This window comes from Coffea arabica, chromosome 8c (assembly GCF_036785885.1).
Source record: "Coffea arabica cultivar ET-39 chromosome 8c, Coffea Arabica ET-39 HiFi, whole genome shotgun sequence".
Classification (NCBI taxonomy): Eukaryota; Viridiplantae; Streptophyta; class Magnoliopsida; order Gentianales; family Rubiaceae; genus Coffea; species Coffea arabica.
Genome location: NC_092325.1, coordinates 40957320 through 40985023, shown reverse-complemented (window position 1 = coordinate 40985023; position 27704 = coordinate 40957320). Strand labels below are relative to the sequence as shown.

The 27704-nt window shown below is 34.9% G+C and overlaps 2 protein-coding genes across 4 annotated transcripts; both read right to left on the bottom strand.

Moving 5' to 3' along the window:
- Positions 1-12650: 12650 nt before the first annotated feature.
- On the bottom strand, positions 12651-14077 carry LOC140013875 (NDR1/HIN1-like protein 13). Of its 3 annotated transcripts, none has more exons than XM_072064090.1 (2): positions 13911-14077; positions 12651-13536 (listed from the first exon to the last, which is right to left on the bottom strand). In XM_072064090.1, the coding sequence occupies exon 2, from the start codon at positions 13505-13507 to the stop codon at positions 12680-12682; it is 828 nt and encodes a 275-aa protein (XP_071920191.1). In that variant the 5' UTR covers positions 13508-13536; positions 13911-14077; the 3' UTR covers positions 12651-12679. The 3 variants fall into 3 exon arrangements, with proteins under 3 accessions (XP_071920191.1, XP_071920190.1, XP_071920192.1); XM_072064089.1 differs by having other exon boundaries at positions 12651-13508; XM_072064091.1 differs by having other exon boundaries at positions 12651-13508; positions 13916-14077.
- Positions 14078-21637: 7560 nt separating this feature from the next.
- LOC113706544 (pentatricopeptide repeat-containing protein At4g35130, chloroplastic-like) lies at positions 21638-24046 on the bottom strand. The gene has a single exon (XM_027228467.2). The coding sequence runs from the start codon at positions 24044-24046 to the stop codon at positions 21638-21640; it is 2409 nt and encodes an 802-aa protein (XP_027084268.2).
- Positions 24047-27704: the final 3658 nt, after the last annotated feature.

Here is a 27704-nt window from a genome sequence, read left to right as displayed (position 1 = left end):
AAATTGTAAAATTGTATTAAAATAGCGTACAAATGAGCATTTGTCTTTAATTAAGGAGTAAAAAGGACTTAAAGTATAAATAACAAATTATAAATGGTTTATGAAGTAGATAATGGAAAAGTTTTAAATTTTAAATTTAACTGGTGATAGGATTGGTTATAACCCATTACTTTTTTATGTATTAAAATAAATAAAAAATATAGAAAAAAGAATTGGGAGTTTGGAAACCATTGAGAGCCTCTCCATTAAAACCCCCTCTGCAATACATATAGACTAGTATGAATACCCGTGCTATGCACGGTGCTGATATTATTGTAAAAATGAAAATAAAAGGGTGCATTAAAAAAGGTTAAAAAATTGTACCAACATAATTAAAATATAATATCTATCTAATAATAGTTTGAAATATGATAAAATGTGTATATTATTCGAAAATTATCTTTTTTTGGAAGATAGATCCTAAAAAAATAATAGAAATTTATATTAGAAAATGAATGATATATGAATAAAAATAAATGTAATTAAATGTTGTTAAAATAAAATACTTACAAATATTATGTATTCGATTTGATAATCTTGCATGAAGGTGCGAACACTCTTCACACCAATCAACTTTTAGTACGAAAGTCAAAATTGATGATTTAATTAATTCTGTTGAATTTTGTGGAATGCGTACTACAAATGAAAATGCATAATCTTTACATGAATTGATTCATTGGTTGAAGAACCTATCACCATTGTTCTGAGAATTAAGTACGTGCGAAATTCAAAAATAGTATTTTTTTTTACATAGTTTATAAATAGCATTATAAAAAATAAATATATATATCAATAAATTCTATCTTCCTTTGTAATTTTTTGAGATAAGAAACATTACAATCAAATATGAATAATGCATGTCTGTCCTGTAAAATAAGATACATGTTATAACTGGAATCTTTGATTTGTATGTTAACATTATACCTGTTTGACAAATAAAAAGTTATATAAAATACAGAAAATTTTGTTGAAATTAAAGGTACATGAAATTAATTACCTAACAACAGTGTCGGCTACGTCATTACAATGCATACACACTGTTTTTGAAAAACGATCTTCACATAGTTATCCACAATTTTTGCACAACTTATAGAACGTGTTTTCTATGTTAATGCTCTGAATGTAAGCAAGTATTCCAAAATATTTAATTCAGTAAGAATGAAAGAAGGTATAGGTTAGGATTATAAATTTAAAAAATTTGTGCAGTAATTAAATTCAATAGAGTAAGTTTACCATACGCATGATTGTATATTCGGATATTCATATTTTCTTTGAATTTGCTATCAGCAATGCTTGTAATGTTGTAACATTGTTTGACCTCAACCACGTAACTAACTTTCAAACACATGTATCATTTTCAAACCTACAAATTTTTGAAATACATGTTGATATGAGTATGAAAAAATATTAAAAATTTGATATAGTGTTACTGATGGAACTCACCAACTGCGCAGATATCGAGCAAAATCTAAATTGTGATTGATACACAATTTGATAGCTCCAATTGTACAAAGTGAGGGTCCTGTATAGTATGGATATTCGCTAAAAAACTATTCAAATTATATAGAGTATAAGTAAAAGCATTTGATTTACCTCTGAAATTTTGTACGCAAATACCGCATGCTAGTAAAATATTATTTTTTTGTAGCAGACTGATATTATAGGATTAAAAAACTAAATAGTTCTAATTGGCATCGCAAGTTACGGCAACGTGCCAGTGCCATCTAAGCCTAATTTTTTTTGGGTCAAAATGTAGTTCTAATTGGTTCTGCTGTTTCTTGATTATGTTGTATGCTTGCGAATTAAAATTGTATTAAAATAGCATGTGAATGAACATTTGTCTTTAATTAAAGAGTAAAAAGGATTTAAAGTATAAATAACAAACTATAAACGGTTTATAAAGTAGATTATGAGAAAGTTTTAAATTTTAAATTTGACTGGTGATAGGGTTGGTTATAACCCACAACTTTTTATGTATTAAAATAAATACAAAAATTTATAACCCACTATTTGTTACGTTCTTGGATTTTTTTTTTAGGGTTAAATATAGTAAACCCCTTAACTTTATATTTAGTTGCACTTTACCCCCTCAACTTTACATTTATTTGCACATTTGTGATTTTTTTGAAACGTGATTGTAATTTGCAAAGCTCATTTGCAATGGTGGTTATAGGGTTAGTGTGGTGACAAATATTTTTTAATTATAAAAATGTAACATTGTATTAAAATAGCATACGAATGAGCATTTGTCTTTAATTAAGGAGTAAAAAGGATTTAAAGTATAAATAACAAACTATAAACGGTTTATGAAGTAAATAATGAGAATGTTTAAAATTTTAAAATTCATTGTTTGATAGAGTTGGTTATAACCCACTACTTTTTATGTATTAAAATAAATACAAAAATTTAGAAAAAGAATGAGAAGTTTAGAAGTCATTGAGGGGTCTCTGCTAAAAACACCTTCTACGATACATATAGATATAGATATAGATTTATAAAAAATAAAAAATAAAAAATAAAATTCAAACAAAAATATTCCTTTTTTGTCGTTTTAATTTTGAGCCAATAATGAGTGTTTCTATGGCTTTTCTTATGACTATTTTCTCCATCTCTGTATGTTGTATTTAATGCCAGGATGGTGATATAAATGATGTACCTGCAGTGCCACATTACTTTATGAAATTCGGACAATCAATTCAATTTGTATGAAAATTAATAAAACTAAAAAAAATGACACTACAGTAGTGTTCTTTTAGTCTTCTTGAGCAACCACGTACTCCTGAATTTAATTGCTATAAGCTTTTCTCTACCACAACATTTTGAAATATTTGTCCTACTGTCTTCATTTATACTTCATGGTATTGTGATATTATCTGGATACACAAATACTTTTGTTTTTTTCTGGGTGAACGATGTACAAGTAGTGAAATTGGTGATGGTGTGTAAACAAATATTTTAACTCAAAATTTTGACTGGATACACAAATACTTTCTTTATTTTGTACCATAATACTAGTTCAATTTCATTAAACTTTGCTAATTTACTTATTCAAAAATCTAAAAAATACTGTCAAACAATCAAGTGAAGCAATACTAATTTCTTTTCAGACTACCACTTTTTTTTTCAAACAAATTTTTTATTTTTTCTAGATATATTTTTCAATCACCTTTTTATCTTACATTGTATTTCAAATCGTTACTATACATTTTTCTACAAAAAAAAAAAAAAAAACTCCAGAAAATATTAATCTCGTTCATGGGAGGACTAAAAATCCAACCGACTATAAAGTTGTACAGTGAACTACTGACAACAGGAATGGCCCTCAATCTCCGTATTCCCTTGTCCACCGTCTAGTAATATGTGGGATTGTTGGAGGTTGGTATGTGTCGTTGCAAATGATTAATGCACAATATTTTCTGATCCATTTTTAATTCTTTTCCAGACTAAACATTTGTTATACTTTTTTCTTTTTTTTTTTTTGCCCTTTCGGATAAGAGGACCCAATGGGAAAGAAAGGAAAATTAATAGCTCACATGAATGTAATCAAAGACAATCCCCTAGTTAAGGAAGTTCGCATCACATTCGAAAGTGATGGATCAGCTCATACTGCTGCTGGCTTTTTACACTTGTATTTTTTCCAATCTTTTTCTACAAACTTTTCTTTAAAAAAAAAAGAAATTAAAAAGCAATCATCAATTAACAAGGGCTATAAGTCTCAATTTCTTTAAGGGGCGTTCACCAACTTATTGGACGTTTCAAGTTGTTTCCAGCTAAGTTGTAGCCCGGCAATTGATGGCAACATAAATAAAATTTGCCAGGACCTGAAAAAGAAAAAAGAAATGCCAGAATCTCTCTTTTGTGTGGAGCATAAAACTTAAAAGATGAGCCCACGGGACATCCTTTTCATAGTTAAGTATTCAGTTTCTTTTTTCACACAGTTTAAAAAAAAGTAGTTAACTTTATTGGAAAAGTAAATTTAAATTGCTATTTTTCTAAAATATCCTCACATTAAATATGGTACAACTTTATGGGAACTTGAATGGATAGTAAAAAAAGAATCAACTCTCATTAAATATGGTAGGTTTATAGTAACAACTACTTACATTAAATAAGGGTATTTTAGGAAAATTAAAATACAACTACATTCTTCAATTGGAAAGTGGACTACAATTTGGGACAGATGAAAAAGAAATACAGAACCATCAAAGTGGGACGAAAGGAGTACGTCATAGAATACAAAGATGGGGACCAATACCTGTTTCTTTAGCCAAATTCGACGACTGGCCTTTAATTTCTTTTACCAATTTTGTTAACGTAATTCTACTATTATTATACTGTCTATTGGCTCAAAGATCAGTGCAATTGAGTAATCCAGTCATTACCTTGACAAATTCAGATTGATGATTGGTCCTCCTGTCCTATGTGATTCAAAATCTCGAGTGGGCTCGAATTCACATGCCTAAACACGATCAGACGCAGTGGACAAGTTTGCATATGTACGCAGGGGTGGAGCCTGGAGGCTGTTGAAGTCGGAACCCCTCGTGACCAGGAGCTTCGTCTTGGAGCCATTCACCATGGGATTGTAGCTGCTCTACTTTATGATAGTTGCAAATTCAAATCAAATTCGCATGGGATGATGTTATAGCAGAGCTCTTGGAGCTTTCGACTTTAGGAAAGTGCCATACATGTTCCTATTATCGAACCACATAGCATGATTGCAACCGATTGATGGGATAAAACTCAAATCCAACAGAAATACAATAAAAAAAAATACTAGCTTTTTCGAGTCCAGAATCAGCACCCTAAATGTGCATAACTCGTAGTCGGTTATAAACAGTAGCTACGTTACAACTAACACGTTTTCAAAATCCAATTTAATTGTGAGGTCTCGGATTCGACTTTCAAATCTTCCCGTTTCCTTTATCCCCTTGTAAGGTTTAATATCTCTGTTGAACCCCAAAAAAAAAAAAGGGGGCTACAACTAACATAGTGATTATTGTTTCAATTTAAAACTCAAGCAAGAAAAAAAAAACTTAAGAGTTAATTTGATCAAATGCTACATTTGCCCAAAGCCAATGATTTCAGGGTGGATTTATAACAAGTGCTGAACTTGTCAAATTCAGTATTTTATTAAGGACTCTTAAACCTATCCCTTACAATTCCTTTTGCAGCTATTAGATTAGACTACAAGTCTTTGTTAACTTCGATTCTTTCTTTTATCCTTTTGTGGGGTAACCGAAATTTCAAGGTGGCAACTTTCCAAAAGTTGAAACTCAACCCAGTAAACATTTTGTTCCAAAATTGTTTTAGTTGAATGCGAAACTTTGGCTAAACTTGTCCATCAAAGTACAAACTGCAAAAAGACAACAAATTATGACGTTGTGATCCAAAATCGTACATTATGCTCAGTCAGATCGGCTACTAGTAGTATTGATGGAACTGAAGACAAAAAAATAGGCCCAACAGTAACAGCAAAGAATTTTATGGAACATGTTAATCAAGTCAAGTGCTACTTAATTTGATTATCTCCTAATCAAGAATTTGTACGATTAATTGTCTATTGCAATTGGAGGAGTTTGAGTGGTACAGTGCCAAGGTCCCAATACTTAAAGATTGTGAAGCATGAGCCTTTTCCAAGTTCATTTTGGGCTAGGTAACAAACCCAATATGATCTAGCCCAAATGCATTGACTAGCAGAAACCTTGATTGAGGACGTCCTAAAAGCCCGCCTTTGGGGCAATGCAACATTTTGTTGGATTTTGTGCAAAAGGGTCAATGGACAATGGTTAAGACAACCAATTTGTCTCCAAAATCCAAGTTTGCATGGACATCAGGGATAAAAAAAAAAGTGATTTCCTTGATTGGACTTTGAAATCAATTCCTTTTATTAATTGGTTTGGTATGCAGGAATGTTTAAAATAGAAATGCCTTTCCGATTTGTCCATTCCATTCTCATACTACTCCCTCCGTTCCACTTTGATAGTCCTGTATTCCTTTTTCATTTGTCCCAAAATGTAGTCCATTTTCCAATTGAAGAATGTGATTGTATTTTAATTTTTCTAAAATGCCCTTATTCAATGTAAGTAGTTGTTACTATAAACCTACCCCATTGAATGAGAGTTGATTCTTTTTTTACCATCAATTCAAGTTCCCATAAAATTGTACCATATTTAATGTGAGGGTATTTTAGAAAAATAGCAATCTAAATTTACTTTTCCAACAAAGTTAACTACTTTTTCTTAAACTGTGTGAAAAAAGAAACAAGACTATCAAAGTGGGATGGAGGGAGTATTTGATAACGGACCTTTGGAGTTGGAAAGATCTTTTCCTGAGAAAACTCATTAAAGCTTTTTATGCTAACACTACCCCTCACAAAATTGTAAGGAAAGCACTTTGCAACTTTATCCTGAAATGCCTGAAATTATTGGGGGTCAAGTTTATTCTCAAATGTCAATCTTTTTTGTTAGCTTAATCAATAATTGATCGAAATTATTTTAACAAGAATATTTATTTTCTCTTTGCTAGTTTTGAGAAATCATTTTTCTAAACTTTTGTCCACATGTATGATTGTTTATCGCTTGATATAGATAGTGAAAATATAATAAAGAGAAAATATGAATGTTTGATTCCATGGGATTTAATTTTTTATATGCAGTGTAATTATGCTGTTAATGAAAACAAAAAGGTAAAATAAAGATTTAGATTTCAAAATAAATGAAATATTATAATTGAATCATTCTAATAAGCACATGATTAATTTTTAATGCCAAAAAAGGTCAAAGTTCGTTGTATAAGACAAACAAATTGCATAGCAAGAATAAACAAAACAAAAGTAAAGACATGTAATGCTCTACAATAGATTAAATAAACAAAACAAAAGTAAGTACATATTTCATTTCATTCTAACATCTAAAAATTGATTATATCAAGCATTGAAAATGGAATGGACATTTCACTCTAACTAGTCTTGCGGAGATTGATAATAAATTTTCTTCTCTATCAATTTGGGTAAAAATGCATTCAAAGTAGAAAAGACCATTTCATTCTAAACATTCGGCGTATCAAACAAGGGGTTATAGATTTAGACTCTCTCTTAAATGAAAAAAAAAAAAAAAATTGTACATGTTTAACCAATTGAAAATAGGTACTCGCATTTAATATTCTTCCTTGTATTTAAACACTTCCACAATTTGATTACTTTTTTTTAGAAAAAAAAAAAAAAAAGAATCAACACGTAACAAATCCTTGTTTCTTTTGCCATAAAACCTTAGGTTAAAATTTCAAATTTCAATGATAGGTCTCTCATTGGAGAATTAATGGTGTGTTTTGATTGTATTTTTCAGGACTTTTTGTAGAAAAATTATTGTAGAGATTTGATATATGCGCGGTAAAGAGTGATAAAAAAATATGTTCACGAAAAACCTAATAATTTTTCAAAATCGACAATCCAAAACTAGCTACCGGCACATCATAATTCATCAGTGCACTCCACATCCTCCTCTTTACCACACTATCGTCGGACTACCCGGGCAAGCACATAACCATTGAATTTGCATCAATCACCAGGGACAATAAATTAACGCTGTGGAAATTGGGTGTCTCAGTTTCGAATCATCTGTTTGAATCTTATTTGAACGCAGAATGTGTCTTTTAGCACACAAGAAGATTTTCCCACGAAAGTGCATTTGTTTTTCAAGTTTTACCACTCTACCAATAAGACAGCTTGTTTCAAGTCTCCGGTCAATACGTGACAGCACAATCTTTCCCACGTTTGTTGGGGCATCACCTCAATCATCCACTGGCACTTGGAAATCATTTTGCTTGTTTGCACACAAGTAAAAACCACTTCTTTGGTACTAATGACGCTGGAGAATAATAATGTGGCATCTGATTAGTGTCAATTATCATTTTGCCGACAAGACTCTAGATCCATCATTACCTTATCTTCTACTCATATTCACTTAGTCCAGCAATTTAAGTCCATATGTACACGCGAGAAAATCCAGTGTATCAATATATTATGAATCACTTCCTTGCATTCTAGAACGAAAAATTTTACATTTTCTATAAACTCATTTCTCAGTTACATTTTTATCTTGTATATATCAAATCATCACGATGTATATATATTTATATATATGTATGTATGTATAAACTTCTAAAAATAGCAATTCAAACGAATTTAAGGGATTCACCTCCTAGCATTAGTTAAGCCTAGCGCCCATACCTAGAAAAAAAATGTACAAAAACAACTTGAGGTGTAAGAGTATATCTTGTACCAACATGTAGTTGGATAACAAATACAAAAATGACTAAAATATTTGATGTGCAATTCTATAGCATTATGAATGAACTGACATTGGTCTATTCTGGATCTTAGATTTTTAAATAATACGTTTTGACAGAGAACAAATTTTTGTTCTGCTTAACTTCCAATCATAATGACTTGGATGCTTATATTTAAGTATATTTTCATGTTTTGCTAGATCATGTAATTATTATCGCAAATATTATTATATTATGATTATGATAGTCTGTAGGTATTTTGCTGATGTGGAACGAGTTGCCCCGGATCCATCATCCCTATCTGAAGAAATTATTCAGAGTCAAATTTAGGGTAGATTCTATGGTTTTAGTGTTATTTTTACTTAATTTTTTAGTAGGATTATTAGTATAACTATTGGTGGAATAGGAAAAGAAAGAAGGAAAGCAAAAGCTGCGTGGTTGATGAAGAAAGGAAAAAACGCAACCTCTAATCAACTGTCCAAGTCCAGACGGGTGCGTAGTGCATTCGTCTGATCCGGTGGTGGTTCTATCCCCATCAGTTCCCCGCAAGCTCAGTTGAGCCTCCCCGTAGTTAGAGTAGGAGTAGGAGTAGGAATGACAAATGACAAAAAAAAAAAAAAAAAAAAAATTCAACTGTCCAAGTCGCGTACTCAGCTCACGTTTATTTTTCCTTTTTTCGTTGTTTTTTTGTTATTTCTTATTCTAATTAGATATTTTAGGATATCTTATTAGTTAAGTAATTCATTAGACATGTGCTTGTAGCCTATAAATAGAAATTTTTCTAAGGCTTTTGTATCCATTTCTTTATCAATTATTAGTGAAATTCCTAATAAATATTTCAATTGTCGAGAGAGCTTTCTCTCACTGTCGTTAAATATTTGATTCGTGTTTTCGGGTTTGAACGTAGGGCCTGTTTGGAACCTGAGTTTTTTGGGAGTTTGTCTAAAACTTTACTGTAGTGTACTGTAGAAGTTTTTGAAAAAATTTTGTAGAAGTTTTTATAAGGTGAAAAACTTTTTTTTTCTTTTTTTTTTTCCTTTTTTTCTTTTTTTTTTCTTTTTTTTTTTCTCTTTTCCTTTCCCTTTCTTTTTCTTTTTCTTTCTTTCCTTTTTCTTTTCTTTCCTCTCTTTTTCTTTTTCTTTTTCTTCTTCATCTTCTTCCCCGTTACCTCCACCACCCCCAGCAGCAACTCCACCTCCCGCCACCCCCCTCTGCCCCGCCTTCTCCCTCTCCCCCCTCTGCCCCTCCCCCCGCCTTCCCTCTCTCCCCACCGTCCCCCTCTGCGCCGCCCCCCTCTGCCTCTTCCCCCTTCCCCCGCCGCCCCTTCCCCCCTCTGCCCCCCTCGCTGCCCTCCTCTGTGCCACCCCCCTCTGCGCCGGACGTAGAGAGAAAAAAAAAGACAAGAGAGGATGATGGTAGGGGAGGAAGAGGGGGAGAGGGAAAAAAAAGGGAAAAAAAGACCGACACCGGCACCGGAAATTGGTGACGGAGCCGGCAATGGAGGTGGTGGTGGGGGAGGAAGAAGAAGAAAAGGGGAAGGAAGTTTTTTTTTTTTTTTTGTATTTTGAATATTTTAAGTGTGTAGGTTAAAAACTTTGATAAGTTTTTTGGGGTTCCTGTAGCAAAAGTTGTTAAAAAACTAGTTTTATACAAACTTGGTAAAAAACCGAGCTTCCAAACAGGGCCGTAATTCGATCTTCCTATGAATTTCGTCCGCGAAAGAAATCCATGTTACATGCATCCGCTGCCTGTCATTTGCACCGGTCAACATTTCAACCAGCTAGGCTTAGATGCATGTGCAATCAGCAGGTCAGTCAAATGGTAGACCTGATAGATTTACTATTAGCCTTCAAAACTCATGGAAATTAAGTATTACTAATTTTTTTCATAGATATTTCATAATGAATGAACATTCCTTGTTTGAATTGCTGTTTTTCGTCAAAAAATTACGTCATTTTTCGTAATTACATTTCTCTATTATCTTTTTCCCTCACATACATCAAATCGCTGCAGTAATTTTTTCATGAAAAATGCAATCCAAACACAAGATTTTCTATCTTTTAGACTATCAATCTGAAACAAGGAAGGGAATGGAAGTAGTTTTGCAGCAAGGTGTCATTTTTTCTTTTTCTTTTTCATTTTTTTTATAACTTTTCTTCCGAATGCTAACAAAACTTGAGAGAAGAAAGTAATTTATTAGCTTCAGAAGGAAAAAAATTTTTAAAAAAATAAAATTGAAAGAAAACGATACATTAGAAGAAAGACATTCATTAGCTTCAAAAGACCAAAAAAAAAAAAAGGAAAGAAAGAAAGAAAGTGATAAAAAAAAAAAAAAAGCCTTGGTCTAGTAGTCATTTAAGATTGCTACCTCATCAAAACTTAGAGGTACTAAATTTAAACCCTTTTCCCTTTCCCTTCAAAAAAAGTGATCCGAGACAAAAAAAAAAAAAAGGAAGAAAAAGAAAAAGGGGAACCCCAACAGCATCTATGAGATAGATTTGTAATTGGACTCGGAAGGAAAGGCATGCACGCAAACTATAGCTGTAAGCATGTACGGGTTTTGGACCCATTTAGGAGTCAAAAGTGTAAAACCTTTTATTGTAGCAACTACCAACTCATTAGTCATTAGTAATGGCCTGGACTCGATGCTCAGAAACTCAATACCAACTCCTTTGCGCTGCATGCTTGTCATGCAATGCACACAACAATCCTCCAAATAAGGTTCCAAAAAATTCCTGAACCAGGGCAAAAGTCATGTATGGTATCGTGTATCCCATTCTCTTATTTACAACTTCTATTTTCTAGTGTCTTCTTCATGACAAATAGAGGCCCAACTGGGCCAATCAAAACAACAAAGCAACATCCCATTTTCCTTTTTTTTTTTTTCCCAGACACGATTGATCTACATTATTCTATACCAGGAAAAGGAAACCGAAAGAGGTCCAAAGACAACTCAAAGAAGATTGAACCACCATTAATCTAGACGGATACCTACGCATTCACTGACGACATTTTCAGAAAAACTTGAATTTTTACTAGGGGAGAGAAACCTGAATAGGCCCAAGGTCAACTCGAAAATGACTGAACCATCGTTGATCCAGACAGATACCTAAGCATCCGCTGACGGCATTTTCAGAAAAACTGACATTCTTCACCTGTATAGTAACATCCCATTTTCCACCCCTGTATAAGTCAGTCGCAAATGACCTTACCAACCATTTTTTGGCTCCTCTGGCAACAATTGTGCTAGGCAACAAGGTAAAAATTGCACACCTAACAAAATTCAATACGAACACTCCTACTATATGATTGCTGATTTTAGCAACTCTTCATTCTCCATCATATGTGACCTTTTGAGACTTTAATGAAATTTTGTAGTTACTTTTTTTTTAATATAATTTTACTTGAACTGGTGGCTTTTTAAGCACCCCAAAAGCAAAAAAAAAAAATAAAAAAAAATTTTCAAGTCTTAGTGGGAATGACTCGAGGCATCAATGAATGCGATCGCAAAGGACCGAGTTCCTGGTTCTATGCGCTATTGAAATTGTGAATTTCTTAGTGGTTAATACCGTACCACTAGCCACTTCCGCGTACTATACTAATAAATATATATTTATGACATTAAAGAAAAACACAAAGAAAGAATTGAAACCCGTTCAATGCAAAGAAAGTTTATTCAGAAAAATTAAGAAAATATATTTTCTTTTTCCCTTTTACTATTAAGTGGAGTATTTCTTATTTTATTCAATAATTTCTCTTTCTTCCCTCTGCAACTGGAGCAATTTGCCTCCAAACAAAAATGGTCAAATTTGCCTACATTTCTTATTTTTGATTAAAAATGTATAAAACCGAGCTGAGTATTATGCTCTATTTCATAAGAGATTTGTAACTTTGAAAAAAAAAAAAAAAAGCATCAAAGCTGAATAAAACGGACTAAATATACATGAATATGGTAAACAAATTCCAAGTAAAATCGCCGATTTGGAATTGAGATATCAATGAAAAGTAGTCCAGTAGTACACTCTTATTACACTTCACCTAATATACCAAAAATTAAGGTTAACACAATTATATAATCCCTCATTTTCTTCTGAATTTGATTAAACCCCACCAATATTTTGTCAATCCACCGTCTGCATTCTACTCTGTCTCTACTAAACATCCTATGAAATACCTATAAACAGCCCCCAAAAATAAAAATAAAAAAAGAAAAACTTACTTTCTTCAAAAAAAATTTTTTTTTTTTTTGAAAAAAGGAACTATAGAGTTACAGCAAGAATTGAACAAAAACAAAATCAAACCAAATTAAGGCACTAGTGTATTAATTTGGAAAATGGTATTAATGTAAGTGTAATTAAAAGTTGAATTTCCAGATCTTGACTTGAAGATCAACCTTACACTTGGCATTAGCAGTTGAAGCCACTGCTGGAGTTTTACCCGTCGGAACCAGCCCATGAATCCCATCGCAAACGATTTTGATCCCAACTTTCTTACTATTGAGCTTCTCCACTTTCACCTTCATCTTGGTCTCCATCTCTATAGCCATTGGCAACCCATTTTTCCTCTTCAGATCTGACTTCAGTGAAGTTACAGAGTCGGCATCCAGCACCTGTGACGTCGTCGACAGGGTGGAGTGCAGGATGGTGACGTCCCCCGGCTGACTGGTGAAGTTTGAGAAAGTCCCATTTGCTAGCAAAACTTTCTGTTGGTCGGAAAGATACAGATTTATGGTGATGGGGTTGTAGTAAAACGTGATTTTCTTGTTGGGATTCTTGGAGGAAAGCGTAAAGTTGAGCTTCGAGGTGAGCCGGGTGACGTCATCAGGGGTGGTGGTGAGGTTGAACTGGGAGACTTTTAAGGAGGAGAGGGAGAAGGCCGGGCGGTGGGGGCGGTAGAGGACGTAGAGGGCAGCACAGGCAATGGCGACGAGGAGAAGAATGCAGAGGAATACGAGGATGGACCAGAAGCAACAGAGGCAGAAGCAGCGGCGGCAGCTGCACCTGCGGTGGTTATGGCGGGCGTGGAGGGCCGGGTTGGGGCGGTAAGGGTGGCGCATGGGATTGTAGACGTGAGATTTGGCCGGTGGGAACTGTGGTGGATTGTTGGTGGGCGTGGGGTTGGCGGTGGCGGCCGTGGCGGCGGTGCCATTGGGCTTGCTTGATGGGTACACCCTGTCCGTCATTCTTGAAAATGAATGTGCTCACTTTAGATCTGGAAAATTATACAATATTTAAGTGTGACTCGGTGTGTGTGTGTGTGTGTGACAAAGAGCGAGACAAAAGCAAAACAAAAAAAAAAAAGAGAGGAGGGGGGGGGGGTGTTGGAAGAGAAAGAAGAAGTTAATACTACTGCTATGTCATAAAGGAAGAAGCTTTAGAAGTATAGCAATGGAAATTGTGAAGTGAAGCTAAAGGAAGAGTTGCTATCGTTTGGTTTCCTACTACACATGTTGATGTTCAGTTCAGACACTAATGTGGCCTAGTGTGTGTAGTGTGTGAGAGAGAAAGAAAGAAAGAGAATATGCATCAGTGCGTGTGAGGGTGAAAGAGAGAGGGACTAAAAACCAAAAGGGATGCTTCTTCCACCTCACCAAGACTTGTTTTTGTTGTTGTGGGCTTGGCTTTGCTTCTCTTTCTTCTTCTTCTTCCTTCTTTTTTCTGTTAGTTGTATGTTAAACAGCCACTGTCCTAGCAGAAGTAAGTAGAAGTAATAGAACTTGGAAGAAGACTTGTAGTTGTACTTTTTGACTTGGTTTTGGGGCGGGGGGGCTGCTGCATAAATATGTGGAGAGGTGGAGTGTACAGATTTGAGATCTCTGATTCTGAGGTGCACACACGACACCGTCTATCCATGTAATCTAGGCAAGGCATTGACACGTGCGAAAAGTATAAAGAAAAGAATAAAACTAGTGGGATCCGCCTACATGGGTTGGGGAACCACGAATTGTGAAAGCAAAGACCACAAAAGATTTCGCCGCTTCCTCACCTCTCACGGTTTGACATTCACATCTTTGAACCTTGGACGTATGCTAGTCCTCTTCTTAACCTTTTCCTCTTGCAATTTGATTTCTTTCCAAGACATTTTTGTGTTTGGATTAGGGCTCTAATCGAATCGAGTCAAACGTGAGTATCGCTATATTAGAGCTAGACTCGACAGCAGAGATATATTGCTCAAGCTCGAGCGAGTAGCAAAAATGGAATTCGGACTCGAATTTGAAAAGTTGCTCGAAAATTCGAAATCGACTCGATTTTCTTGCAAGTATGATCCAGTTCGAATACTTGACTCGAGTTCGAGATCCATGTCCACTTCCATAATTACAGAATATAACTCTTCATGCAAAGTAAATTGATGCAAACCCAATTTCTTGATTTAGAACAGGCTATTATTAGGAATTGAAACAAGTTGGAACATTTGCAATTCATCACAAGAAAGGTCCATAAATAGTTGTAGAAACTAGAAAGTAGAAGTTATAAATTGAGGAGGAAAAGGGAATTAGGAAAAGCCAGTTTTGTTTTTTGCCTCTCAAGTTATTTTTTTTCCTTGTAAAATGACTATATGATCTATAAATATTTTTAAGTTATAACCAACATTTTCGTAATTTAGGCAACTCCAAGCCTAAAAGAGTAAAATTGTAATAACTAAATATATGATTTTTAATTAATTAATTTGTGCTCGTTAAGGCTTGACGAGCCACCAAGCTTGACAAATTAATATTCGAATTCGGCTTGATATATTAACGAGCTACTCGAGCTCGACTCGCACTCGGTTTTGACCAAGCGTGAGTCAAGTTCGCGAGTAGCTCGGTTCGATTACATCTCTAGTTTGGATGATAGATTATTTTGGATATTTTTTTTTGAAAAAAAATATTATACCGCTTTCTAATATGATGTATGTGAGATAAAAAAAAAATATTATAGCGCTTTCTGATATGATGTACGTGAGATAGAAAAAAGGTTAAAAAATATGTTAATGATATAAATAAATAAATAAATAAATGACAAATAATCCATCAGCTAAACACTTTATACGGCTTTTCAAGAAAACCAATCCACGCAACTAAATTTCATTACAAGTATATTTTTTAATCGCTTTCTTATTTTACATACATCACGCCACAAAAATGTTACAACTATTATTCTAAAAAATTTTCCATCCAATAACGTATTTAAGCATATTGGTCGCATAGTACATAAGGCATTGTTGGTAATATCAAGTATGTAATGTTAAACTATTGTGAGATTTCATGACCAACTACAATCTAGATGATAAAGTCTTATGACTTGCAAAGAATCTTTTGTTTCACTTCTTATCCCACTTTCTATCATCTCTTTCATCATATTATCATTTTTTTTTATAAATATTCTATTTTAATTTTTTCTTTTTTCTTTTTTGGTTTTCTTAAGTTTTAATAACTATTACCAAGGTAAGAAAAAAATACATACAACATGTTAAAATGACAAGGAAAAAAAACAATAGAAAAATCGTAAAGATTCTTCTTTACTTTGATATTTTATTTTATTTTAGTCTTTTCTATTTTTATTTTTTATGCTGTTATTAGTTATTAGAAATTAATAAAACAACAAAAAATTGAAAAAGGATGATTGTGAAAAAAAATAACAATATAATGAAAGGTGATAGGAGGATCTTTTGCACTTATAATCCATCTTTGTTATGACAAATAAGAAAAGCTTTTCTAACACACACACATACACAGAATTATTAATGGGAAGGATTAACCAAACTTAGCTCGACTGGCCCAAAAAATTTAAGACCAATCCTTATCTATTACCGAGTTGGATTGAGTATAGATATAGATATAATATCCAACAAATTGTGAGATGAGACTAGGCTTTAATAGGTTTGGCTCGATTAATGCCTAACGCGAATAATTATACATATATTAAATATGTAAAATGATGTGTATAATCAAACAATTATATGTATATTATAATGTGTATAACTTATAACCTATATAATTACATAACAATAATGTATGATATTATACACATATGAATTTGGACAGAACCGGAATTAGGTATGAAACTTTAATATGTTTCTTCAAAAAAAAAAAAAAAAAAAAAAAGAGCTCAGTATGTATGCATGGGGCTCACATTATGAATTTTACCATTTTAGTGAGTTGAGTTTGGATACGCACAAAACCAGATTTGATATTTGATAGTCCTACACGCAAAAACGAGAGGGGATCTATTGAGAAAGCTTTAGAGTTACCGCTCACTCCCCAATGGCAAACCCTTTTGATAATCATTTTGTAGAAAAAAGAAGGAAAAAAAAAAAAAAACACCAGCTCACGGCTTATTATGGTGGCGTTGAAGCCAAACCCATTACAAAAAAGTCAAATATAGACCCGTTTGACAAATGAGTTTTTTTGAGTATTTGTTTAAAATTTTATTGTAATTTATTGTAAAAATTGTAAGAAAAATTTTTGAAATGTGTAATTTTTTGGTGTATAGTTTAAAAATTTTAAGAAGTTTTTAAGATTACTGTAGTTAAAGTTGTTAAAAAACTTATAACAGATAAATTTAACCAAAAATTTGTTTGTCAAATAGGTCCACAGGTGATAAGTGGGGAAGTATATCTTAGTATTTATTATATCATCCAGGGGCAAGGAAATTAATGCCGAAACGTCTCATTTTATCGAGCAAAGGTGGCTTGTGTTCCATCTGCCGTACTTTTCTTTTTGTTCTGTCTCCCGTTCCAGCAAGACTTAAATGCTAAAGATCGACTTGTATTAATTAATTTCCTGTGCTACCTTCTTTTTTACTATCTTTTTGGAGCCCTCCCTTTAATTTGAATTAATTGAATTTGGGCAAAAAATCTAATAATCCCTAAATAGGGTTATTCTCACCATCATCTTCTCGTGATCAAATTCTTATTGAATTTCAGTTGTGTTTGGATTGCATTTTTCATGATTTTTCATGGAAAAATTATTATAACGATTTGATGTATGTAAGGAAAAAAAGTAATAAGAAAATATGATTACGAAAAATAACGTAATTTTTTTTAACGGAAAACAGCAATCCAAACAAGACAGCCACCAAAAAAACTATCTTTCACTCACTACTTGAATAAAGACAGTAATTGCTAATGCGAACAACCCAAGTAAACCCTTTAGCCCAAAATTGGAGGAATAATGCCTCTCTAGTGAGATAAGTGATTGTCCCCTATTAAACAAATCAAAAGTTTGATCAGCCAAAGTAATTAGTGCATTTGATGGAGTCACCAATGAGTACCAAGCCACATTAAATTAAACTTAACCCAAAAGTCAAATAAACAAGACATTATAGGCAAGTGACTTGCATGGTAACCCGTAATGATGATAAAGATACCTGCAATTAGGAGAGAGGTTAAGAATTTTAAAGCTTTGATTATGTGTGTCGCCAACTGGTTTGGTAATAGATAATGCAATATCTACCATTGCCACCGACACTCTCGCAAGAAAGCCTGAATTCCATATAGTTTATTTTTCGATTAAACAAAGGTCAAAAGAGATGGATGGATGGCCCTAGTCGCCATATTTCACTTTTTTCTGGGCACTTTCAGTTTCACCTTTGCGTCCTAACAGGAAAGAGAGACAATAAAAGTGAATCCACTTTCGTACACTTACAAACTTGACCCCCCCCCCCAATCCCATGTCATAATGGTGCAATTTCCCTCCCATGTAGATATGTAGTTTTCATTTTTCTTGTGTGTTTACCTCAAATTATATTGATCTTTTCTTAAATGAATAATTAATTTACATAAAATTTCAAGTATATACTACATATTTTCCATCCATTGTTACCAGCCGACGTCGTATATATGATATAAAAAAGTGATAAGTTTCAAGTATGATTTAGGAACAAGAGTCACTAATTCGAATGGAATGATATATGTGGAATGTACTAAGCAATAACGATTACTTTTAACTACACTAACTTACACCTCCTACTATATGTGAAAATGGATAGGCCTACATTTATCGAGGAATGTTTATCTTCCCTCCAAATATTCGTAAAAGAGAAAGGGCAAAATACCCGGTCGGCTTTCGAACTATTAATCTTATACACTTTTTACTGTTTAACTATTATTCGTATACTTTTAACCCTCTTACATCTAAAAACACACTATATTTTTAGCTCTTTTGTCAATTTCAACTATTACTCCTAATTAAATGTACCTCAAAATGGCATAATTTTGAACATTTTTAATTTTCCAATCACATCTAATACCGTTGCGGCTACTACATGCTGATCAACAGCCATTGATCGTTGTTGACCAATAGTTGATCACTATTTCAGAGTTATCGAATTTAAATGAAATAACAATTTCTAACTCTATTTTTTAAGTAGATTCTGAATATGGACACAAATTTTTATGAATCATGCTAGTTATGACTAGATTTTTGCTCATGTGTTGTGCATGATGTAGTTTCTATTGGTTTCAACGGCTTGAATAGACATAAAGGTCAGAAGTACACGCTTTTAGAAATTGGAGTGCTAAAAATATACAAATAATAGTTGAAGGGCTAAAAGCGTACTAGCCAAATACTTTGAGGGCCCACCACCAGAGATAAAATACTTTGATATACTGTTTAGACCAGCTGAATCCGCCACCAATAAAGAATTACAAATTACCCTGAGTGTCGGGTCGGGGTTCTAGTCTCCCCACCATATGAACTACCCCAGTGAACCCCTACGTCCCCTAAGGTAGGAGTAGATTAAAAATTGCCATTTCAATAATTAAACAAATCATATTGCAAGGCAATGCGGTAAATTTTAAAAATTAGTTGAACACCAAACATCACATTGATAAAGCATTTCTGCACCTTCTGCTCAGCACTAATATTATTGAGAGTGGGAATTATTTGCAGCCCTTGTTTTGGCACCTCTTTAATTTAGGCTAGAAGGCAGGACAGGTTAGAATTGACCTCCCTCTTTTTTTTTTTGGTCGACACAGGGTGTTCGAGCCTTCGACCAGACTAATCCCCTGCAGTTCGGGAGAGAGCGTCCCAACCCACTTCGAACGTGTTAATAGCGGGACTCGAACTCTGGTGGACATGTCTAAAGAGGAACCAACCACACCGGTTGAGCTACTCCGCTGGGGCCCTCCCTGCTTTTACTCCCTTCCCTCCAATTTTTATTTTTCCCTTGACTCTTCTTTTCTTCGTTCATCATTAAAATTTAGCAGTTGGATTACAAAAGTTGCCAAGTTCATTTGCCATTTCCGAAACCAGGCTCCCTATTTCCAGAATATGGACAGACAGACACAGCAGAAGAATCTTTTTCCTTGTTGGTGTAACTTAGGAGCTCAATCTCAACACAGTCCATAACAGTAGATGAGGCCTAGAACAACGAAGGCAAAGGAAAGGAGCAGGTGAAAGGAATGAGTTATGTTGTCGTCAAGGAAGAAGTTAAAGCGGCACCACATGTATCAGTTGTTGCCATCTACCATCTTCCATGTGCTTAACAACGTTGCTGTTTCTGCAAATTTTCATCACTTCGATGATAATCAAGTACTGTCATTTTTCATCATCAACATTTGTATTTTGGTTCTTCTACTGTTTGTCTTTCTTGATGTTCCATGTTATTCAATTTCTGATGAGGAACCAAATTTGGATAACACATAAGAGCAGTACAGTTGTCAATCAACCTTTCGGGCAAGTCAGTGAGATAATGTACATTATTAGTTTATGGGGTTATATTATATGCGCTAAACCTCCCTAAACTTTATCATTAGTCGCGCTTTGCCCCCCCAATTCATTAAATAAGAACTTTACCCACTTATTTGGGCCCTTACTATGTATTTAAAATGCCTATGTATTGCATATTATGACAGAAGTGTCGATAAATTTCGTTAAGTAAAACATGATGACTTCATTATGGAACATCAATTAATTGTTGCTGCTTGAACAAGAACAAGCAGAAAATGAATCCACAACAGACTTCCAATGATCACATTAGACCCAATCATCTTCAGCTCGTTCACTTCACGCCCCACCACCAACAGGAGACACTACTGGATTCGGGGCCAAGCAAGGTACTCAGAGCAGAGCAAGGCTTTCTTTAATCATTTGAGCCCACTGCACCAATATCATTTGCCCATTCTTACAAAATTTATGATGTTCTTTCTCAATATTAACTGTCACTAGATTTCACATATGGACATTGCGCTTTTGCACCTTTCATTTCTTGATACACATGGCATGACTTGCACATCATTAGAATGATCGCAGCCTGAATTAGCTATACCAAAAAGAAGATGGAATGGAAGGGAGCAGCATCAAGTGCTTTGCTTTTCGCCTTTGAATGTTACTCGTTTTTTTTTTTTTTTCTTCTTTTTCTTTTTGGACGGTTACAGCAATCAGCACTTTTACCGACCAATTGTGGACGCAGTCATTGCTTTACCTCTAGGTTTGCGCTGCGAAAAGAGCTGTACTTTTAATCATTGATGAAGAATGTTTAATTTCTAGTTCTAGAGTAGACTATGCACATTATCCTCTTCACTTGCACAGACACAGCTTCTAACAATCAGCTCGAGGTTTAAGACTGGTTGTTAGGCTGGGTGGCTTCTTGATAAGGAGATTGAGAACAAAGTAAATAGGAAATGGAGAAATGAATTGAACCCGGATAAAGCTACAGTTAGATCATGTGACAAAATGCTACTCTACCGAATTTGATACATGCAGCAGAGTTTGAGACAATGATAGTAGACAAAAACATGCATTCAAGACCGTTGTGATTCAAGATTATCCTCAACTGCAACCACGGATCATCATTAAAGGGTTTTTAACCAGTAGTGATTTAGATGATTGCAGAAATCAAAGACCGGCCAGCACATGCGTCAGCTCGGAGTTTTGTTTCTAGCAGGGCAGAACTTATCGTAACAAAGAATCTTTAGTTCTCAAAACTACACCGGAGTTAGATGGTATAATTCAATCTTCCCTCTTCCGTCAGTTGGAAGACCTAATTTAGTTAATGATATTTTTAGCACAGAAAGTTCTACATATATCCCTGGCAATTCTTATTCCCGCTTGTGTCTATTTTCCAGCGATATAAACAAAGGCATACCAAATGTTACAAAAGCCCTTGGCTAATTTGGCATCATACATTTTCAAGATACAAGAAAAGAAAACATACAGAGAGAATTGTCAACCTTGTGCTGTTCTTGCAAAAGACGTAACATATGTATAAACAACAATCCAAGAAGTGCATATATTATGTAGAAACTTGATGGAGCATATATTATGTACAAATCCACCTTTTAATGCATAAAGGGAATTTATGCATACAAAACTTGTTTACCTAGACAATAGCTACCAATAATCTTTACAAGTGCATTTCCCGTTACTAAAGCGGTGATAGAATTTTGGATCCCCCACCACTATCTCCCTGTCTGTCATTTCTGAAATTATTTTTGCAGCATTATGGCAATCTTCACAGATCCTAACGTTTTTCCTAACAAGAACGGGAGTTCCTACTGGTGTGGATAGTAAACCAGCACAAATTGCCAACCTTGCGCTGTGGTACATTGCAGAATGTGCTCTTCTTCTGATTAGATCCGGTGGCTTGAACTTCAACACTCCACAAACATGCAGGTCATCACCTATCTTTCTTGAAATGATATCTAATGCGTCATAAATCATGCTGGCCTCAGCATGCGAACAATCATTATTGGTGATTTGGAGAGCTTTCCCATTGTACTCGATCAAACTGCATGCAGTGGTCCTCCTTAACCCTTGGCTCTGCATGGAACATCTTATGCTCTCTACATCAGCCCATCTCCTTAGTTCAGCATACATGTTAGAAAGCAACACGTAACAGCCAGTATTATCGTGTTCCAATGACAAAATACGGTCTGCGACAAGTTCAGCAAGTTCTATGTTTCTGTGGTATCGACTTGCAGACAGAAGAGATCCCCATATCCTTGCAGTTGGGACCAATGGCATTTCATCTATAAAATGTTTGGCTAGGTCAATGTTACCACTGCGTCCTAGAAGATCTACCATACATCCATAGTGCTCTATTCCAGGATCAATATTATACTCTGTTTTCATTGAACTAAAATAATTCTGGCCTTCATCCACCATGCCACAAATACTGCAAGATGCTAGAAGTGAAACAAATGTGCTCCCATTGGGTTTGATGCCCTCTGCCATCATATCAGAGAATAATCGAACTGAAATTTCTCCAAATCCATGAATACCATAGGCCAGAATGATCGTGTTCCAGGAAATGACATCCTTATACACTATGCAGTTAAAAACAAGCTGTGCAGCCTGGATATCACCACATTTTGCATACATGTAAATCAAGGCATTACAAATGAAAATACTTGAACCAAATCCCAACTTTATGATGTTAGCATGTATTTGCTGGCCCTCCTTTGGTAAGGCAGTTTCAGCGTAGGCAGGTAGGATATTCACAAATGTGATCTCATCTGGGTGAAGATGTTCACTGCACATATCCTGGAAAACATGTAATGCTCCTTTTTCATTACCACTCTGTACGTAGGCCGCGATTCTTGCATTCCATGATATCAGATTAGTCTCCTTCATTTGAACAAACATAGAATCTGCTAAATTCAGGCAGCCACACTTCCCATACATGTCAAGTAGTGCAGTCTCTAATACTACATGAGGAAACATTCCTTTTCTAATGGCAAAACCATGCATAGACTTTCCCTGCACGAGAGCTCTCATTCTTGCACAGGATGGCAGTAGGTTTATCAATGTCACTGCATTAGGGTCCAAATTGTCACTCTCTAGCATTCTCTCGAAGCAAGAAAAAGATCTTACGGGTTCATCATTAAGACCATATGCTCCTATAATAGCATTCCAAACAGCTACACTTCTTTGAGAGACCCTATTAAACAATCTGTCAGAGTACTCTACCAGTCCACATTTACCATACATGTCAATAAGTGACGTTTCGATCATGGGATCTGAATCCAGTTGTCTCCTGATTACTTGGCAATGGACTTCCTTTCCCTTCAACAAACAACCATAAAGAGAACAAGCACCAAGAATGCTGATCACAGAGAATCTGTCACAACTTATCCGTGCTGCCTGCATATCGCGGAAACAAGTCAACGAGCTCAAACAGTCGCCCGATGCAACATACCCACTGATCATAGAATTCCAAGACACCGCGTCTTTAACCAGCATATCTGCAAATATTTTCTCCGACTGCTCTATGCAGCCGAGCTTTGAATACATAATAACAAGGGAATTGCAAACGTAAAGATCTTTATCGAACCCCATCTTAATTACCCTGGAATGAATCCTCTGTCCATCAACCAAAGAAAATAACCCAACACACGCCTTAATTACGAAAGGAAAAGTGTATTTATCTGACCCAACTCCTTCCCACTCCATCCTGTAGTACAAATCAATGGCTTCTTGATAGAACCCGTTATCTGTTAATCCCCTTATCAAAACATTCCAAATAAACGTGCTTGGTCTAGTGATTTCTTCAAACACATGGAGCGCATTTTCAAAACAACCCGAGTCTACAAAACTCAGTAATCTCCTACGTTGTTCAAGTGAGGATTTCATGCCTCTAGTCATGTTCGGGGAATCGCCGGTTGAAATGGGACTCCTCACGTTGATGCCAACGTCAAGGTTTTCGATAATCTTTCCAGCTTTGCGTCTTCCTGGCAAGAAATCCTTATCCGTAACAGTACTAGGCTTGGAAGAGCAACTGACACAGAGGGCTGTAGCCATTTTTGAAATGCTTGAGCCCAAAATCGCAAACCCCTTTACTAAACTGCTAACTTACACACGTGAAGTGGGCCGAAAATTTCAGGAGATGCAGAATTATTGCTGCTGCCATCGCATTCAAGATTCCGTATGCATATCTTACTCTCTATTTTATTTTGACGCAGGAAGTTGGATAGAGCGTAATCAAAAGCGAAAGAGTCAACAGAATTGATGGGGACCTTTATGTTTTTCCACAATCCGAAACTAACACTGGAAATTTGTCAAACACATTTTTTTTTTTTTTTTTTGCATGTTTCAATGAAAATGACTGATGCCATTGAATATTGAATGATTGACGATATACTAGTCGTCTCTTTGATCTGTTGACTTCATCTAACAGCGACTGAGAGTTCCAGATTCCCGACAAATTGCGCAATCAGATATATATATATATATATATATATATATAGTTTAGAACCCAAATTCCAAATTTCTATTTCGTTTATTTATTTTTCAATTTTTATTTTTTTTCCTGGGGCGTTGAGTTTTTTAATTAGTAGAACTGAACATATCTCTCAACATTTCTAGAGGAGAGATGGTTGTAAATGAGTTTAATTTAGAGTAAATCTGTTAGCTGTCGTAGTCTATCTACATAAAATTAGCAAACAAAGTCTTAAACAGTTAATCTGTCGATGTGATTTACTCCACAGACTTGTATTAATACAAAGTCCGACATAAATAGGCTAAACAAAAACAGTAAAAAGAGTAGTATTACGTGAAGTTTGTAATGGAAAACTCCACTAGCTAAAGGCTAAAGCTGATCCAGTGCTCCAGAAGACGTTGCCGTGAAGAATGGAAAAACCAACCAACTCATGACTCATGAGTGAGTGGTATTTGAACATAGCATCTGCAAACCAGAGCATGTAACGTTAGATTAGATAAACAACAACAGGTACTCGGCATTATTTTTGTGTTGCTTGTCATCCACATTACTTGAGATCTAAAGAACCTTTGCTTTAAACATTTTGATGACAGATTAGATCCGCATAATTAATTGCTGAATCATATTTTTACCCCGGTTGTTACCACGTACAAGTGATTAGATGGTTGGTAAGATGTCTGTCCATGGGATTGGGATTTCCCCCTCCTAATTAATCCTCATTTTAGTCGGTGACCTTAAAAAAGACCAACATTTGGATTTGTTTCATTTGGCCAATAATAATTAGATACCTATAAAACTTGTGACCTTCGACCCCAACTCCAAACAAAATTCCCTGAAGAAAAGAGGTGAGTAGCCTTGAGTTCCCCCTTCATTGAAATGTAATTACCACTTTCTTCATCATCCACTGCCATCTTACCAAGTGAATCTTGGCTGCTCATAGAAAAATAATTGCATGAAAGTTGAAAATATATTTTGAAGTCTTGAAAAGGAAAAAGAAAGGTGGTTTAAAAGCATCTGAAAAGCCACTTTTGAAAACTGGCTTCTGTCAACTCAGAAATAAGAGAAAAACTAGAGTAGTAGTTTCAAGAACGCCTCAAAAACGTTTTAACCCTCACAATGTATTTTGAACCAAGAATGAACAAGTCCTTAATGACATACACATATGTTGATACAAGCAGAGATGAAATTGTAGTGACATAAACAGTGGCGGAGCCAGAAAAAATTTTCAGTAGGGGCAAAAGCAACACTAAAATTTTTTGCCTACTTTTTTTTTTTTTTAGTTTTTTAAGTAAAAAAATATTCACCTACAAGTTAAAATGAAACACTTTTTTTGAACTTGCTTCAAATGGAATTTTTGTGACCCACACGTCCTTTTAGAATATTAGTTCGTGAACCAATTTAAATGACCACGCAATTCTTTCACTTGTTTCATAAAAAAACTCCGAAGACACACTTGAAATTATATCAAAATTCTATGAATATTGTAGGAATTTAAGGGGAGCAGTGGGGGTCCGTGCCCCCACCTTAAATCTGCCACTGGACATAAACACACTGGTTTGTATTTCATCCTGTCTAATGTTAGGAGGCAAGGTAATCCGTCCATTTTCTTTTGCTCAAACATTTCAATGTTTTTAGGTGGTTTTATATATATTGTTTGGAACACATGGCCTCTACAAATATAAGGCATAGTGGCTTGGGCAAAAAGGGAACCATAGTTGTGTTTTTGTTGTTGATGAATGCGTTCAACAAGGTGAAGAGACAAGACCGCCGTTCAACAAGGGGCCGATATTGTTGTGCTGGTCTTATGGACAATGCGAAGACTAAAGAGGTGAGGTTGTTGTCAGATAATGATGGACGGTGTGGAAGGTTAGAGACAAGGATGAAGAGCAGATGAGCAGCAGGGGCATTTGCATTTCTTGCTAAAATCCTGGCTGGAGAGTTGGGGAACAATTGACAGTGGAGGGAAGATAGACGAGGGGGGATAACTACTGGAAAATGGTGGCTTATAGTTGGACTGGAAAGGCTGTTAGGTGGGGTGGAGGAAGAGTTGAATGAAGCTCGCAGCTGGTTGCACTACTAAACTATTATCCTAGCATTGATTGAATAATGATCTGTGACTGCATATATTCATATTTATTGTATTTTTTAAAATTTATTTTATTTTTACAAAAAAAATAAACACTCTTAACAAGTGATCATCACCATAAGCCAAAACCTGTTATCTTTTTATTCTTCTCGGACTCGTTTTTAGGGTTTGTTTGGATTGTGAGTTATTAGAGATATTTTTACTGTAGCACTTTTTGTGATGTGATGTATGTGAGATAAAAAGATAATTGAAAAGATAAAAAGATGTGTTGAAAATTGTAATGATGATGTAAATAAATATATTTTGATAAATAAACCGCAATTCAAACAAACCCTTAGTCCGTTACTATGGTGTGTAACGAAATTAGGGGCAAGTATGGTCGTTCCAAAAGGTTGATGGCCAATAAAAGAAAATATGAGGCTCCTACATTATTTTCAATGCAATGTATGGAACTCACAAAAAAAATTGTTGTAAATTTGCATTGTGTTTAAATGAACAAAACCATTCCGAGACAATTTCATTGACAGCTTTCTGTGCCCAGTTCCCTATGCAATGAGAATATGGCCAAACCACATGGCATCCAAATGCCAGAAAAAATAAATAGATGGTCTTTTTTTTTTTTTTGAAAAAAAATAAATATAAATATATTTTTTCCATGATAAATGTTGTTACTCATTAGCGGTCAGCATTTCCCTCAGGTCCCAGTCACAGCAGAAATCTTTGCCATATAAAAAGGGAGAAGTGAAAAGGACTGAACCATTACTGAAGTGAAAAAGATTTACATATATTGTAGCTACGAAACATCAAGCACAGACTCACCACTTGTAACAAAGTAACAATTCCAAAATGGAAACATAGGAAAAGGGTAAAGGAATCTCAAAGATTCATAACCTGGATACATATGTGTAGGTTGTGTACTGAAGATGAGCACCCCATCATGTGCAAGTGCAACTCACCATTTGGTATATCAGCATATGCTCTAGATTCTTGATCCCTACCCACCATGATGATCCCACAACCCAAATGGGAATCAAGAAATCCACCAACCTCCTCCAACTATTGAATCCCTTCCTCTTCAATCGTTTTTCTCCCAAAACAGCCACAACACATTGCATATTTACAATGGTAGAGAAAGAACTAAGCAAACACCTTAG